Source organism: Myxocyprinus asiaticus, chromosome 40 (genome assembly GCF_019703515.2).
Source record: "Myxocyprinus asiaticus isolate MX2 ecotype Aquarium Trade chromosome 40, UBuf_Myxa_2, whole genome shotgun sequence".
Classification (NCBI taxonomy): Eukaryota; Metazoa; Chordata; class Actinopteri; order Cypriniformes; family Catostomidae; genus Myxocyprinus; species Myxocyprinus asiaticus.
In genome coordinates, this window is record NC_059383.1 from 23,277,806 (window position 1) to 23,297,574 (window position 19,769).

General features: G+C 40.4%; 1 protein-coding gene across 2 annotated transcripts in view; it reads left to right on the plus strand.

Annotated features, from left to right (window-relative positions):
- The window catches only part of LOC127430389 (bifunctional heparan sulfate N-deacetylase/N-sulfotransferase 1-like), a 133,004-nt gene that overhangs the window by 96,151 nt on the left and 17,084 nt on the right, over positions 1-19,769 (plus strand). For both annotated transcript variants that reach the window (XM_051680109.1, XM_051680110.1), the window contains 5 exons: positions 1,601-2,074; positions 12,131-12,218; positions 12,330-12,484; positions 16,356-16,541; positions 19,129-19,257. In XM_051680109.1, the coding sequence (XP_051536069.1) occupies positions 1,601-2,074; positions 12,131-12,218; positions 12,330-12,484; positions 16,356-16,541; positions 19,129-19,257 (1,032 nt within the window). The remainder of the gene's footprint in view (positions 1-1,600; positions 2,075-12,130; positions 12,219-12,329; positions 12,485-16,355; positions 16,542-19,128; positions 19,258-19,769) is intronic.

Sequence of the window (19,769 nt, forward strand, 5' to 3'; positions counted from 1 at the left end):
TTTGATCATAATTTTGACCAATGGTTTAGAGATTTAAATCTTTCCCCATTAAAGTAGATAGGAACTGCTTTTATGCCACTTGTTTACATAGAAAAAAAGCTGCCCGGGAGCATTCCAAAGATGGCCGCCGAGTGGACTAACTTGCTTAAAAGACTTTGAATAAACCTTTTTTGTTTTCTAGCCAGTACTTGAAGGGCATAATCTCTAGGTGCTGTCTACAAGCCAAATACACTAGCTCTGTTTTTTGACTATTTTAGTGTGAGTAGTGTGTGCTATGTATTTTTATGCTTAATATAGTATTGTGTTGTTAGCTTAGCAACATGCTAATGGCAAACTCTATTGGATTATTTCTATGCTTAGTAAAGTATTGTGCCATTAGCTTAGCAACATGTTAATGTCAAACTCTTGGAGGACTCCCCAGGTCTCCCCTCTAAGTTACTGCCCATGAAGTGGTCCAAATAAATCACTTATGAGGTTTCATTTTTGTTAGGATGCTGTTTTTGAAGGCAGCTGCCTATGTCATCAGTAGACAGCAAGGCATCTCATTAGGTTTTGGAACAGAGCTACTATATTTTTTGGCTCAGACCAATTATCCAACACTGTTCATTAATTGTTCAGTGTCCATAAAAAGTAAAATGATGACATGCTTTGAAGGAGCTGTGGGTTTTAAAGTGTTCCTGGAACAAAAGGGTCAGAAATATCGGATTATGAAAAGAGGGAGAATGGCCTTTGGGATGGGTCATTCTCTGATTAAAGGCAGACATCATCACTTCCACTTGCAATTTCAGCTTGTTTCAATGTGTTGTCAAATAAGAACATTTGAAAATGTGCATGATTCATCCAGAGGGTTTCATTGCTACCAGTGGTGGCAGAATATTGACTGTTTAAAGAAGACTTGGGTGCAGCCCCAAATTGTAAGGCTCATTGTGTTTTTCCACTCAAAGTTCAGTTCATCACCAATTGATAAAGCTTCACATGTTCAACTGGGCAGAGAAGAGAATGGACTGCAGATGAGTGTAGGTCACAGATGCATTGAGAGAGTGAAGTGTTTAAACAAATTCAGATACCCATGTTTGCCACAAGGCATCTCATTGAGGAGAGCTCTACTTTACTTAAGCTAAGAGAGTTAAGAGTAAAGGAAGTGTGCCTCAGCGGGACAATAAAATTACTCTAATAGAGTGCAACTGACTCCTAAATCATAGACAAATTGATTTTTAACGCGTGAGCTCTGAGGTTGTTAATTGATGTTATATGCTTTTGAAGCTATCAGTCAGCGTTATTTCAACTTTATTTAAAAAGAAATCGTGTTTAATTGTGTAATTTCTGGTTAAGAATTACACTACCACTACAGTCAAAATGCTAACTAGGCTGGCAAGCAAATGTTATGCAATCAAAACTGAGGTCAGTTTCATATTAAAGTAAACAGCCTGTTTTAGCTCTTCTAAGGATCAGAAAAGATTGTAAAATGGTAATGTAAAACACTTATGTTTTTGACTAACATCAGTTAAGAAAATAAATGTAATAATGTGTAATGAATATGAATTATCTCTGTTTTACCATTAATTTCCTTTTCTGCTCTCTTTCCAACACTTCATGAAAGGCTAATGAGAACAGTTTGCAGAGTGCCCAGCTGAAGGGTTTTCCTCTATTCCTGCACTCTAATCTGGGTTTAAGGGACTGTAGTGTCAACCCCAAGTCTCCCCTACTGCTCATCACCAAGGCCCGCGAAGTGGAGCACGGTCCCTTACCTGGAGATGACTGGACTGTCTTCCAGTCTAACCACACCACATACGAGCCTGTGCTGTTTGCTCGTGGCCGGAGTATGGAGGCTGGTGGAGCACCAGGACCTCTTCATGCAGCGGTGGTACAGGATTTGGGTCTTCACGATGGCATTCAGCGGGTACTCTTTGGCAATAACCTGAATTTTTGGCTGCACAAACTGGTGCTGGTGGACGCAGTGAGTTTCTTGACAGGCAAGCGTCTGTCACTGGCTTTGGAGCGCTACATACTGGTGGATATTGATGACATCTTTGTTGGGAAAGAAGGCACACGCATGAAGGTGTCTGACGTCAAGGTGGGTATTGCATGTCTTATGTGAATCAGAAATAAATCAAAGCTTCTTAGCTTGAATGCAAAAAATAAAATGTAAAAATAATTTGTGTATTCACAGCCCCATGAAATACTTTGATATTATCTCTACTTAATGAGTCAATATCTTTGCAATAACAAAATATCAAACCAAATGGCATCTGCAAACAGTTGATGATAGACTTCTCCACAGCACCAAATTTGGATGATTTCAGTTCCCCTTGATTTTACACACTTGTCCTAGCAGAGGAATCACAGGCGTAGTTTGTCACATTAACTATGGACATGTTCCACTAACCAGAAAATGTCCAAATGCTTAATTTTGAACATTAGATAGTGTTTTATCATTTAAAACTAACAAAGTTATTTTTGACTATGTACACACTACAAAGTTTCGGGAGTGACAACCACATTAAAATGCATGAAATATAGTGAATCCCCAAAATTTTCATTCCATGTGTGTACAGAATACAGGACTGACCCCCACAATTGCAATGATTGACAAGTGATAACCATAGCAATGCTTCAGTGTCTCACGCCTGTGAAAAATGAATGCCACCAGTTTAACCTGTTTTGTGTTCGCTGTTTATCCACTATAGATGTATTATCATCTGACAATGTTTCGTTAGATGCCGTCAACAGAATCGCTGTGTTTTGTTTATGCACGTTTAAGCGGCTGTTGTTAAAGAGCGTGCGGGTTATCCCGAGACTGCAGGACTGATGAGATAAACTACAGTGGAGAGAGAGACTGTAATATATTAATGAATAAAGACACATACAAAGGCGGACACTTCTCAGATTCGCAATCAATCAGGTCAATAACAACTACCTGTTTAGATTTCTTTCTGAAAATGCAGTTGTCACTACCAGAATTTTTGGGTGTTAATTTGGTTGTGGAATTCAGTTGTCACTCCCGTTTTTTATCAAAATGTGTGTGTTAGGGTTGTCACGATATCATATTCATATCTTATGATACTATACCAGATAAAATATCATGATACCACACGATAATGTGTCAATTCTTAACACAGTTTGTCATAGTGGCACTTAGAAACTAGCCATTCCTCTTGGTGCTCTGGAAGTGGTGAAAATAACTGATGGATGAACAGGGAAAAGCCTCAAAGGGACTAACTTGTTACCAAATACATTCTTAGTTTGATGTAAAAAAAAAAAAAAAAAAAAACCTTCGCTGCATCAAAACCGCCAGTTCAAACGGCAACGGCTTAACTTTTATTCCATTGTTTCTGTGGTTATTTGAATGTTGGTAACAAGAAAAATAAAGACATTGTGACGCTGAAAAAACTGTTTTGAGCAACTGTTTCATTATTACAACCGCTTCAGCCCCAGTCTTCTGGTAAGTGGCAGCACGAGTGCAGATTACACATACACCAGTTTGATCGCATGGCTCAGGAACGTGAACTAATCATAAGTGCGAACATCTCGGTTCCCTGAGATGAAGGGAATGAGACACTGCATTTATTAATGCATATGGGGAGTGCCTTCTTACACGACCTAGTTGAAACCTCTCTACAATAATGCCAATATTCTGATATTGGCTATGGTGTTTGAGCCCCCCCTGTTTTGGTGCGAAACTGTCCACTATAAAAACAAGTGCACAAACACCATTTACTCAGAATTTCTGACTGAGAACAAGGAGCACATCGCTCGTGCCTCAAGAACTCTGAGTCTTGTTGTTCGGCTAGCGTTCGCAATGTCTTGTTCCCTTCGTCTCAGGGAACCGAGGTTACGTACATAACCGAGACATTCCCTTATGACTCAGTACACTTGACATTGCGTTTATTAACACATATGGGGAACAGAATCTCATGACGCCACACTACACTACATAACCTCCCAGAGAGGAAGTATGACGCTGCAGTCTTATGGGACGGCGACCGACATGAGTATGCCACAATGAGCATTTGAACTATAGTCATATAGTATGAAATAACTCCTTCACAAACCCAGTCGGGAATGGAGTTTATTTATAATGTAAGTGCTTGTGACTTATGGTAAATTACAATGGCCTGAATGCAGGCAGTTGTGTAAAATGATGAGGCGCTCATCCTTAAAGTGAGGAGCATAAGTATATATATCTGGCCAATGAATAGCAAGCGCTCTAAACAGAGAGGACTTGTGAAGAGAGAGACGTTACATCTAGGTTGTAAAACCTTGCAAATGTGTTTTGAGAAGGCCATCCTGCTGCAAAACATATGTTTTGTAAGGACACACCATTCGTCCATACCCATGAGGAGGCCATGCCTCAAGTTGAGTGTGCTTTAACACCAATTGGGCAAATCTTACCCTGCGACTCTGAAGCCAGGGCAATTGCATCGACAATCCAGTGAGAAAGTCTTTGCTTGGAGATGGACATTCCTTTCGTGCATCCTCCATAGCATACAAAGAGCTGATCAGACAGTCTGAACTGGCATGTATGCTCAACATGTGCTTGTAGTGCCCGCACATGGCATATTAAATGCAATGATTTTTCATAACCTGAATTAATGGAGAGGGAAGAATGCCTGAAGGTGAACCACCTGCGCTCTGAAGGGCGTGGTTAGGACCTTAGGCACATAGCCTTTTCTGGGTTTGACTGTGGCTTTTGAAAGACCAGGGCTAAACTCCAGACATGAATTGTCAATTGATAGTGCATGCAGGTCATGGACCCACTTTACTGAGTCCAGAGCCAGCAGTAGTGCGGTCTTAACAGAGAGCATGCACAAATCAACATAGTCCAAAGTTTGAAGGGGGGCCCTGCGAGAGCTTTTAGGACTAAAGTTAAGTCCCAAGTCAGCACTGTAGCCGGGCAAGGTGGGTTTAATCTTCTTTCTCCTTTGAGGAACTTTAAATCATGCTTGCCTTTAGAGGCACCAGCTTCATGTGCGTGATACGCAGATATAGTTGCTACATACACATTGACCATTGACGGAGTGAGTCCTGCGTCTAATCGCTCTTGAAGATATATGAGAATTTCATGTATGGGGCAGTTTACTGGGACTTTGCCATGCGAGAGACACCAATCAGTGAACACCTTCTATTTTAGCGCATATAGAGGCGTTTTGTGGATGACGCTCTGGCCTGTAAAATGGTGTTCATGACTGAATGTGTCAATTCTGGCGCGTTTAGCGCACTCCGTTCAGGGGCCACACATGCAGGTTCCACAGCTGGGGCTGGGGATGCCAGATTGTGCCTTGCGCCTGAGAGAGGAGATCCCACCTCAGCAGTATTTCCCATGGCGAGCTGTACAGCATCTCTATCATTTCCAGAAACCATGGCTGGTTGGGCCATTTCGGCACAACCAATAGAATCATTTCCTTGTCCTCTCAGACTTTGCATATGACAGAGTGAATCAGGCATACCGGGGGAAACGCATACCAAAGGGGACAGTGGGTATTCCCCACTGAGGCAAATAGATCGATTTCTGCTTTGTCGAATATTTCCCAAATCCTCAATACAGTTTGAGGATGAAGTCTCCATTCGCCCAGTATCACCCCTTGCCATGACAGTAGGTCCGTGCCGTAATTCAGGCGGCCTGAGACATATGTTGCTCTCAGGGAGATGAGATGATGCTCGCTCCATAGGACGAGGCAATGCGTCATTCTCAACAGTATCGGTGAATGAATTCCGCCTTGGTTTATATATGCCACAACTGTTATGTTGTCTGAGCGAACCAGGACATGACAGTTCGCTATTTCTGACTGAAAAGCCTTTAAAGCTACAAATACAGCCGATAGCTCTAGGTGGTTGGTGTGCCATGCTTTCTTCGCCCCTGTCCAGGTGCCAAAAGTCGGGTGTCCATCGCACACCGCCCCCCAACCTGTGTTGGAAGCATCCATAGTCACCACTTTACGCCTGACAGCTTGCCCCATCCATGGTGCTAAAGCAGCTATACAGCAGCGGGATATAGTGATGTGCATGCACCCTTGGTGCCAAGCATGTCGTGGCACGCAGCGGATGCCGCCACCATAAATCCCAATGCTTTCTAAAACAGCTTCAGTGGAAGTGTTCTCCCCAGTTTGAACCGAGACAGACACTGTAGAATGGCCTGAACACGCTCGCTCATGAGGTGCCGAGGTGGACTCCCAAAAAGGAGATTTGTTGGCTGGGGGGAGAGCGTGCTCTTCGCCCAGTTCACATTGAGGCCCAAGCTGTTTAGATGCTGAAGCAATAAGTCTCTGTGCTGGCATAACAGAGCCTCTGATTGTGCCAGAAACAGCCAATCATCGAGGTAGTTCAAAATGTGCATGCCGATCAGTTTCAGAGGGGCAGAACTGCATCGATGCACTTTGTGAATGTGCGAGGAGCCAGAGACAGTCCGAAGGGCAGGACTTTAAATTGATACGCTGTTCCCTTGAATGCAAATCTCAAAAGCATCCTGTGATGTCGTACAATTTGGATATGAAAGTACACATCCTTCAGATCTGTCGACACAAACCAATCATGTGGGCATACATGTGATAAGATCCATTTCCGAGTAATCATTTTGAACGGGTGCTTTGTGAGTGCATGATTTAAATGTCTCGGATCCAGGATCGGCCGAAGCCAGCCATCTTTCTTTGGGACAAGAAAATAACGGCTGTAAAACCTTTTTTGGGGCTTGACAATTTGGCACAATCTCTATCTTGCTTTTCACAAGGAGATTGTGTATTTCGGCTTGTAACACTGGTGCATCTTCAGATGAAACCGTGGAAGACAGAACGCCTTTGAAACGGGGTGGCCGGCGTGCAAATTGGATCGTATAACCATGTTCAATTGTTTTTTGCACCCATTCTGAAATACCCGTTAGGGCTCGCCACGCATCCGCGTAACAGTACAGAGGGCAATTTGGTTTGTTTACCGTATGATATAACGCGTCGCTCACTATAGGGAAGTGGTTGCGCATTAATGTGTGTGCTTTGAAGAGGAAAAGGGATCTTTATTGAGACTGTGTGAGCATCTCGTGCATTTGCAACGAATGCTGTATTTTCTTTTGCACTTATTGCATTTTTTATTTCATTTATTTGAGTGCAAGACACAGGAACAACATTTTGAACAATATTGTGAAGAACAATATTCCTTTCCCGACAAAGAGTAGTGGGGAGATGGGGAACAGTGTTTTGGCTCGATTGGAGACACTTTCTTGGAGAAGACCCGGAGGGAACCACGGGCTTTGCTTTCCGCTTCAAAGGGTTGTGCCCATCAGGAGTGCTTTTGCTGAGCATGCTAATATGCAGGTGCCGGTGAGGCAGCAAGTATGGGGCTTTTAGTCGGGTGCTAGCTCAAAACAGAGCAAGGGCAAACCAGCTGTGATATACTCCGTTTGGGCATAAAGTGTTTCATAGCCTGTGACTGCTGCTGAGTCGCAACGTAATGCTCAGCAAACTTATTCACAGAGCCGCCAAAGAGGCCGGCTGGAGACACTGGAGCATCCAACAGAGTGGCTTTTTCCTTATCACTCATTTCAGTGAGGGTCAGCCATATATGTCGATCCAGAACTGCCAGGTTGCCCATGGACTTGCCGATGGCCTGCGCAGTGACTTTCGTGGCACGCAGCGCTAAGTCTGTAGCGGTGCGGAGCTCTTTGAATGTCTCTGGATCGAAGTTATGCTCATCCATTTGCTTGAGGAGCTTGGCTTGAAATACCTGGAGCACTGCCATTGCATGGAGTGCTGATCAAGCTTGTCCTGCCACTGAGTAAGCTTTTCCCTCCAGTGCAGACGTTTGTCGACACTGTTTAGAAGGATGTATGGGGTGTGATTTCCACGGCCTGTTACTCGCTGGGCAGAGATGTGCCGCTACCACCTCCTTCACAGGGGACAGTTGGGCATAACCGTTTTCTTCCCCGTGATCCACATTAGAGAGGATGGTGTCACTGCATGAGCGCGCAGACAAAGGGTGCGCACCAGGACTTAGACGGATCGTTATGAACTTCGGGGAAGAATGGGGCAGATTTGTGGGATGCTGCCGTTTGACGGCGTCTAGACTGCAAGAACCATTCATCGAGGCAGGACCGTTCAGGTTCCTCTGGGGGATACCTCTCAAGGTGAAGCTCTTTGACCGCCCTTGTAAGAACAGGAGCATCTCCCTGTCAGTGGCACAAGCACATTCCTCACCCTCGCTGGGGGAGGGGTGGCAGCATCATCCACTGACCACTTGCCTGATGCAGCGAGACATGACATCATTATTATCCCCAACATCAGAACTGCTGAACGTGACGAGGCCACCTGCTCTTTCAGAAGGCCGGAGCTCGTCTCGCACATAGCGAATCAAAAAACATGCGCTTCCTAGAGATTGAGGGGCTCGCGGGGTGTGTGCCGCCTCGAGGACCACTTCAAAGTCATCCTGCTCGACCTCGCGGCCCCGCCGTGCTTCCTCGTGTGAATCCTCGGGTATCATAGAAGAGGCAGGTGGGAGGGCGTGTGAGGCTGAATCGTCTTTCAGAGCGAAGTGTCTTGAGACTCATGACCTCACAGTGAGGACAGTCTGTCTCCATGAGAACTGTCTCTGCGTGGGCGCAGCCCAGACAGTAAACGCTGCTCTCATGCTGATCTGACGGTGGGATGTGCCTCTTGCACAAGGAACACTTATGGAACAACACCTTTAGAAAGAAGCGAAAATGTAAGTGACTCTTTTAGATATATAAATATATAAATAAATATATACATTTATATTTATATCGCGCAATATACATACAGTTGCTTTGTAAGGATACACAAACCCTGCCAAAGTGCTGCAGGGAATTGGTATGCTGAGGCCCGTTCACCAGCGAAGGGTCAAGCAGCGAGGCATTGTGATGTGTCCGAATATGTTTTAAAAGGTTGCTGGTGTTTCCCCCTTTGACTTGAAATCTTTGTAGCCATTCACAGCAAATGGGTTTTCCCGGTCTTATCTGGCAAAACCCAGAATAATTCCAAATCTCGTTACGTGAATTGAGTTTTTTAAAAAGCTTCTTACTCTTCAAATTTTTATTCATATCCATATTATCCATTAGGAGACACAATCACCAAATTAACATGCTGGGATTCAGACGTGTGTGTTTGAAGCATGTTAAAACCACACATTGAAAAATAAACAATAACATGTAAGGGGCAAATTATAAACAGCATTTTGCGGTCTTAAAGGGCACTGTGTGAAGGGGACACCACTCGCTGCCACAGATAAAAAAAAAAAGACTATATTATAGGTCTGATTCAAATGAATGTTTCAGCGAAAATAATATTTACTACCACACATTCACCATAACTTATGGTACCGTATTAATGGTATTACCATTTAAGAAATACTGTGTCACCGGCAGTATTTTGAAACTTCAGTATCGTGATACTATCGTAGCACTGGTATACTGTGCAACCCTAGTGTGTGTACAGAACAGGATTAAGCACTAAAAGGTGAACTGACAACCGAATTTAGCTGCAGTGTGTACGTGGCCGTAGTGAAATGTTTTGCCTGGAAAGTGTGCTTGTGCTATCTTTCTTTTAATGCCACTTGTTTTGATATTATGTTATCTACTGCATTGATATTCATACATTTTAAGAATTCATTTTGTGTCCAAATTCTTTGTCTGGGGGTACAGACCATATAGCCAAATATAAATTCAAACACCTGTATCTTATTCTGTCGTCTTATTCTTCACATTCTCATTTTCTTCTTCTAAGTCTCTTTCTTTTGTGTCATCCACCTGTCTGCTTATTCTGCCTGTGATCGAGGCTCATGCAGAAAGAGAGAGTGAGAGAATGGGACATAGAACGAAAGATGTACTGCAAGCAAGGGAAGAAAGGAATTTAAAAACAGGGAAATGTACATGGAGAAAGTGGCAAGAAAAAAAGGGTTAAAAGTCAAAGACAGATTGGCGGCATATAAAAAGGTCTCTCTCCTCTAAAGCAGAACACTGCAAAACCGGTGCCAGTTTTATATTATTTACCAAGCTTTCCTTAGTTTGGCAGCACTTTACCCATTGCCACTTCTCCAGTCATCCATTTTTTTCAATGCTCCAATGTCTTCTGTTCTTTTTACAGATCTCCATTGTCTTATTTCCATTTCCCTTTTTTATTTTATAATTTTTTACGACTGTTCAAAGAGCATCCAAATACTTGCCGCAAGCAGAAATATTTCAAATGCAGGTTTTTGCGTCCTCCTTGTGAGTCTCTCATCTTCAGAGCGCCCCGATGCAGATGTTCAGCCGAGGATAAGGATAGAAAGCAAACATAATCAAAGCCGTCTTTTCTGTCTGTGGACCTCTGAGCAGTTAAATATGAATCAGTCTTTTGATTGAGTCACACTGGAGAGATAAGAAGTCAAAAACAAGTGTGGTAAACAAATCAAATGAGAGGCAGATGCAGAGCTAAATCTGAGAGGGGTAATGAAGCAAACAGAGAAGATGACCAGATAGGAGACATGCTTACACTGTCCCTCAGGCGCTACACTACTGCTGTGCTTTTGTAGCTCTGCTTCGTCCACCATGTATACACATAAATAAACTAGAAGAACCGTGCTCAGTTGCATAAAGTACTTTAAGTGTAATTTTCCCTTAAGATCACCCTAAAGTTTTCTTAAGCTTAAGGGTGTTGCAGGAAGGTTAAGGTTAGGAAAACTTCACCTTAAGTATATGTTAAGAGTTTCAAGTTTTCTAAAAATGAAAAAATGGCTACAATTATACAACCAATTGAAGAGTATAGTGTGCCGAGGCAAATTTTTCGTGATGGGGAGAACCCAGTTCAGACCATTTTAGCGATGGAAAAACTGTTGCAGGAGTACGGATTTGACGGTCACGCAATATGAGAAATCGCTAACAAGCTGGAGAGCGATCTAATAGGAACACACACTAACCAGAAGTGTGCCCAGTATTATCTGCTCTCTGCATCTTTATAAATTGTACATCACTAATATTCTTAATTTGAGATGGCAATCAGTTCTTTGCACAGTTATACAAGCATCTCAACATCTTGCACCTCTAATCCACCCCTACCTTTCACAGTCTTTCAAAGGTGTCTTTCTTAAAAAGGCACTTGCCGGCCATCTGTAAAAACAGAGTCCTCCATTAATTGGTCTGCATGCGAAACTCAGGACGTTTACACAGGACAAATGTGTAGGCCTTCACGAAAAAGTGTTGGAATCGATTAAATTCGAGGATTGTACCTCAGATTCAAATGGAAATCCACCCGTGTATCCTCCAGAAAATTAGTTTGAAAAAATATTTATGCAGGAATCATAAACGACTGTGATGGGTGCATCCTGAAAAGTGCTGTGAAAACAAACAGCTGACACGTGACAACGCGTTTTATGCGCAGCTTCAGCAGAGGTCGGGCAATAATTTACACATTAATAATGATACTGAGAAACTTTAATAGTCTTTATAATATGTATTTTAATTTTAATTTCAAAGTTAAAGTATTTTCTATGATGGTAAAATTGCCCAAGTCTTGGTCGGGGCATTTCCGATCTTCTGAAAGTTGGCAGAGATATGTCATGTCCATGGTAACAGTAGAATTGTTTTACGGTAAAACCTCGCTCACTGTAGTAAATCCCTTAACAGTTTACGTTACCTAAGAGAAGTGTCTAAGGGATTATATGCAACAACCTCAAGTCATTCTGTCAGGGAAGGGGAAATCACACTTTAAGTGTTATACTTGAGGGAAAAACTTTAGGTGTTTTATGCATCCAGGCATTGGGCTTTAATCAAAGTTCCAAACAGATCCACATACAATGGAAGCAAATTTACTCTGCAGAAATGTCATCAAACTCTGTGAAAGTGTCCATTCAGTTGTGTTCCATCTAGCTGTTTGAAAGGAGAATACATCCTAAATGCCCTAAAATGTCTCCTGAGTTTTGAGTGCTGTTGCTGCCCTAGACTGAAAGTCACAGTGTACAGTGTGGACACAAATTGTACTACAAAAATTATTATATTTGCATATATTTGTTGTGACTGGATTTAGATTGGTGTGAAATGTTTTGGAATTGATGCAGTTATTGTTTTCATGATCAGTTATAACTGTCATTTCCGAGTGCTTGGGTATACTAAGACCCTTATATTAAGTTGCTAAACTCCTTCTCATTTATTACATAGGCGCTACTGGAGACACAGAACGAACTCCGAACCCATGTACCCAATTTTACCTTTAACCTGGGATTCTCTGGAAAGTTCTTCCATGCTGGTAAGCGATTGCCATAGAAACAGCTATGGAATTTAAGGCATGTCAGCACTTTTTATTAACCCACATTGAGACGAGTTGTTCACTGTTTGGGTGTGTACAATTGTGTTTCAGGCACAGATGAGGAAGATCTGGGAGATGACCTCCTCCTATCCTACAGTAAGGAGTTCTGGTGGTTCCCTCACATGTGGAGTCACATGCAACCGCATCTCTTCCACAACCAGTCCGTGCTGGCCGAACAGATGTTGCTCAACCGAAAGTTTGCAGAGGTGAAACTCTAGAAGAAATAATCAGGGATGTGATGCTTGTGGGTGTGATTTATATTATGTCTGTGGATGATAGTTTGTAGATCTTGGTGTCAAAATGATTTTTAGGGGGCATTTAGATACGTTGCATAATGTTAGTATATTATAAAGGATGAATCCCAACTTCCCTGCTATTTAGTGTGCAAAATTAGAATTGGTGTCTCCCAAATCTTATTAATAAAAAATAAATAAATAAAGTAGATATGCTGAATAGTATACTATTTGTCACTAATGCATGAAGACCCATGATTTTTTTCTCATATTTTAGTTTTGATGGTTTAATGTGAGGGATTTTCCACTTATGTTGGTAATACTCCACACACTTCTAATGGTAAATTTGCCACTGAGGTAAAAGTTGTTGCAAGGGCTGCAACAGATGTTTTCTTTAGTTGGTTGTTTAAATATCTTTGATTTGAATTGGTCACATCACTTACCTCAACGTACAAATGTCATAATCCCTTGTGATCTTCCTTAAGTATTTATTTTTTACTTAAAGAGCCCATATTATGCTAATATACAGGTTCATCATTTTATTTTGGGGGTCTACTAGAATAGGTTTACATGCTTTAATGTTCAAAAAACACATTGTTTTTCTCTTACTGTACATTTATTTTCCCCTCTCTTCATCCTCTGGCTCAAACGCTCTGATTTAACTCCTGTCTCTTTAAAGCCCCTCTTTCCGAAAAGCCCAGTCTGCTCTGATTGGTCAGCTGGCCTAGTCTGTTGTGATTGGTCAACCGCGTAGAGCGTGTGTCATGTAACACCCCTTACAATAACCGAGATTCAGCTCCTGAGTCTTCCTGAGCAGCTCTGTAAACACTGTTGTAACTATGGTAACAGTGGCGTCGGTTTTTGCCATACCAGCTCTAGCCCGAGTCCGATAATAAATGAAATAATGAAAGTTTGGAAGAACAGCTGATCGACCCGAATCACCTTTGCAAGCATGACTTGAGCAGGTTTTTTAGTTTTTTTTAAAAGTACACTGTTGATTATTGTGAACCTAACAAAGCTTCAAGTAAAAGACACATAGTGCATCTAAGTTAGTCATCTTTTGCTGGAATGGGTGTAGCCGAACGTTTTTCGCCTGAGATATGAACGGAGAACAGAGGCTTACTCCCAGTTAGTGAGCAAGTTAGCCATGGACTACCGATAACAGCCGTGACATTACAGCTTGTAATTATATAAGACTCTTGAGATTGACCATTTTGTTACACAGTTTTAGGTAAAGCCGGCCCACAGCTGAATAGTAAACCCTTACAAAACCATAACTTTACATTGCAAGTTAGCCGAGCATCTACCATGGATTGCAGATGTAAAATGACCGTTTGTAAAAATAAATCCATCTCCACACTTGATCACTATTCATGATAGTAAGAACGACAAACAGTCTGCATAATTCTACACAGTTGTTGGTAAAAGTGGGCCCGCAGCTGATTAGCAAAACTATTTTAACACAATAACATTAGCTAGCAGGTTAGCAGAGGCCTACAGCTGTGCACTGGGTGTACACCGTAGCTACAGCACAAAACTCTGCATTTGAACTGTCCGTAGCAGATAAATCCACAAATAATCAAACACACTTACAGGTTGTGATCCTGAAGCGTCAGATTGTCACAACAAAGTGGGAACTGCACCATCTTTCAGGTGTAACTGTCTTAAAAATCTGGCATTAGTTGTGGTTGTACTGCTGAGGAATAGTGGTAAAAATACATTTTAACCACTGATACTTCAATTCATCTGCCTTTGGAAGTCCAAACAAAGAGGTTTTGCTTTCACAGTGAAGAAAACAGCATCTTCTCAACATGACGACAACACTAACCCAACTCATCCTGGCCTCGGCTATAACTACGTTTGTTTGAGGGCGGGCCAAAGTAGCCCTTAGGTGGGCATTATGCAAATGTGTTACATTGCAACGTAGATACTTTACAGGAAGAAATGGCTGGACAACAATCCAGCCGTTTCTTGTAGTTCTTGAGCAGTGTTGTCTGTGGGAGAGAATAACTCCCTTTTGCTAGACATTGTGCTTTGTAACTTTGCAGACCTTTTACATGCACAGAGCTGTGTTACACACTAAAGGAAAGGTAAAATCCCAAAAAGCATAATACGGCCTCTAAGTATGCCCTTAAAAACTGTTCAGTTTTGCATAAAGCCCCTTACCTGCCATTTTCCTGAGTATACCCAAGTATAAAGCCCAACTGACCACAACTAATATTCTTAATTTGGGATGGCAATCAGTTCTCTTTGCAGTTATATTTGAATTTTAAAAGCACCTCTAATCCACCACTTACTGGGCACAGTCAGTTAAATTCAAAAGCTTCTTCCTCAAGACTGGACAAGCAGAATCCTCCACTGGGCCACATGCAAAATGTTTTTGGGGTAAAAAAAAATATATACATAAGCGGTGGGTGAATGAATTGCAGGGTAAAGGTACATCAAAGAAAATGAAGTAAATAAATAAATAACATTTAAAATACAAATATATTTTTCCCATCTGAATCCATACATCAATTTCAAGATTTTCAAATCGCATGTTCTGCCTACTGTACAATGTTCACACTCCATGCAAAACACTCCAAATGAATAAATTGTTGATTATTGTTATTTGCACAGGCACCAGTATTCATATTGATAATTATACATCTCAAATTGATGCCTATCATTCCATCATTCTTTATATAACACGTAATACGCATGCGCATGACTTCATCGTTTTCACAAATTCATGTTTTTGTATGTTTACACGGAGACGATAATGGCATCGTTTTCAAAAACTTGCAAAAGTTTGCGTTTTCAGGCCCCAAAATGCCATTGTTGTGTAAACGAACAGCCAAAATGCATACGTTTTCCATTTTTAGTTGAAAACGTTGTCGTATAAACGGCCCCAGGAAAGATTTGTACACAAAAAGTTTTAAAATATATTAATTTAGAGGATTGTACCCAAGAAACAAATGGAAATCTGCCCGTGTAACCTTCAGAAAATGAGTTTAAAAAAAAAATAGTGCGATTGGTGCATAATAAGCTGCACTGAGTAACAGGTGCCACATGACAACGCCACTTATGCGCTACTTCAGAAGAAAAAATAAAAATTTCACAAAAATATCATTATGAATAATTACACTGAGCAACTTTTAATAGTCATTAAAATAAAAATATAGTATGAAGTTAAAGTATTTTATATGTGGTCAAATTGTTCAAATGTTTGTTGTGACATTGTTATTATGGTAAAACCTGGCTCACTATTTTAAATCCCTTACCTAAGAGGAATGTCAAAGGGATTATATGCAGCACCCTCAAATCAATCCCTAAGGTAAGGGGAATTCACACTTTTAAGTGTCATACTTAAGGGAAATCATACCATTCTTTATATTTTTATATAAAACAGGGGTCTTTAACCTTTTTAAGCCCAAGGATCCCTTGGTGGATAGAGAGATGGAGCATACTTAATACAATTGAGTGTTGTGTCTTATAATAACATGCGTAAATGCGAATAGTACTGTATTTTTTTTTACATAATTTATGATGCTTACATTGTCAAGGCATTAAAATAATCGTCATTGTTGTCATGTACATTACATTTTAATTGAATGATTAATTTAAATGTGGGGGAAAACATGAAACTTTTGCTTCTTAACTTTAGCTTTAGGTATTAATTTTTATTTTATTTTATTATTCTTTGCATTTGGCACTTAGCTAGTGTTATTTTTGGACCCTGAATGGCATGCCACCTTGTACAGTCAGTAGGACTAGTAGTGCTGAAGTAGAAGCGCTATATCTTCATTCATAAATTATCTTTAATGTGTTCATCTTTAAATGATCTCTGACGTGTTCCTTTCAGGAGCATGGCATTCCCACAAACATGGGTTATGCGGTGGCTCCCCATCACTCTGGAGTGTATCCCATCCATATGCAGCTGTACGAGGCCTGGAAGAAAGTGTGGGGCATCAAGGTGACCAGTACAGAGGAGTACCCCCACCTCAAACCCGCCCGCTTCCGCAGGGGCTTCGCCCACAGTGGCATCAATGTAAGGACAATACACTTAAAATACACAAGTAGGCTTTTTAAGGATTTTTAATGCCTCTAAAGCATAGCAAAGTGGAGAAAGACAGGGAAGTAGTGTGATAAAGAGTGTAGATAGTGAACCTGCACCCCAGGAAGCACCAGAGCTCCAAGTTGCTAGCATGTGCACTGCACCATGGCTCCAACATGGATTCATTCTTGTATAGATAAAAATGGATTAAAGTTTTATTTTTGAGACTGTCTGTACAGTTGTTTAGATGATGATATGCTGAAATCTTCTTCTGCTTGGAATCAGCTAGCTAAACCCCAGGCTATTTTGTTTATGGTTTGAGCTTGGAATCCCAGTACAGTCTAAGGGCAAGCTGTCTGTGAAAGTACAATATTATTATTTTTTTTATTTATTTATTTATTTGTGAATTTGCTCTAGGGGTCAACAGACAGCGGATGACAAAAGCTCGTTTAATCATGACAGAGCGGTTTGTGTGTGCATGTGAGTGTACAGACACATTGGACTGACCGCGGCTGTAAAATATTATCCAGGAAATAAAGAAGAAAACTATATTAAATATTGTTTTCTGAGCTCAGACAGACAACAGCAATTACTCACTCACAGTTAGAAATATATTCATAAAAAAGATCTAACATTCAAATAAGAGGCAACATCCAGACACCCAATGTAAAGGATAAACAGACACAAAGACAGTCGTTGTCTCATGCAATATTTGGAGTAAGGATATGTAGTAACTGATGATCTCTGGACAGGTGTGTTTTCCAATTAAGGCATACTGCATCTTCTATATTCATCCTAATGTGTGTATTTTTTCATTTGTTTATTTTGAAGTTCTCACAGTGAGGAGGAAGAAAGACCTGGTGGGTTCAGGGGCTATACTCATTATTACCATAGCTAGCGTAAAGCGTTTCCATTCTGTCATTGTTGTCTGTCAAATAAGATCATGTATTCAAATATGTAAGCCACATTATTAGGGCTGATGTTCTATTAGTGGCAGAAACATTCCCTCAGATCATTTGGGGTCATCTTTGGTGAAACATTTTACAGTAATTCTACTTAAACATTTTTTAATGCTGAGGTCATACACTTTCTGTTCCAGTCTAAAGCGGCTCTCAAATGAGATCACATATTATGGTTGACAAAATACAAAGTTTTCTCTAAAATTGCCTAATTGCACATGTTGAGCTGTGAACATAGCAAGTAATTTGTCCTTTAACTAAAAGCAACGGTTAGTTTTGTTTTTTGGATAAAGTAGTAAGCCTGTGAGATCTCTTCACGCTGTGCCAAACAAAAAAATCACTGTAGCAGATAACATTGAGTGGCTTACTGCTAATTTAAAATGGGAAAAGTAATATAATAAAAGACATATTAGAAATCTATTATTTGTTCATTAATTAAAAAACAAAATTGAAAGATTTAATAATTTAATAATGATAATATACATAAACTCACTAATAATAATAATAAAAAAAAACATACACAATAAACCATTTTTACAAATAATAATGTTCATTAGTATTACTGTGAGCTGTTTACGGTTGCCGGGAAGTTAATTCAGTTGATGAAATAACTACAATAATTCATTTTATTTGTATATCACCTTCATCATGCATCAAGTGCAGCTCAAAGTGCATCACATATCAGAAATTAAAAGAAATAAAAATTATTTAAAAAAATAAAGATTAAAAAGTCAAACATAAATTTGCACAAAATTAAAAAAAAAAAAAAAATGTGGAGCATCCATTCAGATATTAGAGCTAGAACTATGTTTATAATAACGTTTTTGCAATTCGCAAAATTTTTCATTAAAGGGATTGTTCACCCAAAAATGAAAATTCTCTCATTTACTCACCCTCATGCTATCCCAGATGTGTATGACTTTCTTTCTCCCGCAGAACACAAACGAAGATTTGTAGAAAAATATTTCAGCTCCATAGGTCCATACAGAGTGAATGGGTGCCAAAATGTTGAAGCTCCAAAATCCACATTTGGGCAACATAAAAGTACTCCACGACTCTGGTGGTTAGATCCATATCTTCAGAAGCAATTTGATAGGTGTGAGTGAGAAACAGATCAATATGAAAGCCTTTTTTTACTATAAATTCTCCCTGCTCAGTCAATCTCCACTTTAGTTTCACTTTCCCATTCTTCTTCTTCTGTCTATGGTGATTCACTTTCTTTGTGCGTATCGCACCCTACTGGGCAGAGAGGAGAATTTATGATAAAAAATTACTTTGTTTCTCACCCACACCTGTCATATTATGTCTGAAGATATGGATTTAACCACTGGAGTCATATGGATTACTTTTGTGTTCCCTTCATGTGGATTTTGGAGCTTCAAAATTTTGGCACCCATTCACTTGCATTGTGAGGACCTACAGAGCTGAAATATTCTTCTAAAAATCTTTATTTCTTCTGCAGAACAGAAATTAACTCATTTACATCTGGGATGCCAGGAGGGTGAGTAAATCATGAGGGAATTTTCATTTTTGGGTGAACTATCCCTTTAAAAACAGATAAATCACCCACTTGTGGAGGAAAATTGAAGGTTCTGTTCTGAAGAGAAATGTCTGTTTTTCAGGTGTTACCCAGGCAGACGTGTGGTCTCTTTACTCACACCATCTTCTATAAGGAGTATCCTGGAGGCTCTAAAGAGCTGGATAAACTCATCAGTGGAGGAGAACTTTTCCTCACTGTGCTCCTCAATCCAGTGAGTAATGACACTGTAGTATTCTTCAAGGTGTCTGAACCAGTGTTTGAATTATACAATGATTTTAAGGCAAGTCAACCATTAAACATTTTCAGGCACAATATATTAAGGTTTAGGGTTAGGTATTTTGGCATCCCTAGCACAGTTAATGTTAGCTATCATAGACTTTTAAACAAAACCCTGAAGTTTTTGCAAAAAATTTTTGCTAAAATCTCATAGCAACTAGCGAAGTGGTCTGAATTTGAATGATTTTCTAAAATCCTTCTGCAGTAATCACGAATGACTGGAAATGTCATAGAAAAGTAATTGAAATTTATTGGTAGATTTACACCGATCAGCCACAACATTAAAACCACCTGCCATATATTGTGTAGGTCCCCCTCGTGCTGCCAAAACAGCGCCAACCCGCATTCTGAGATGCTATTCTTCTCACCACAATTGTACAGAACGGTTATCTGAGTTACCTTAGACTTTGTCAGTTCAAACCAGTCTGGACATTCTGTGTTTACCTC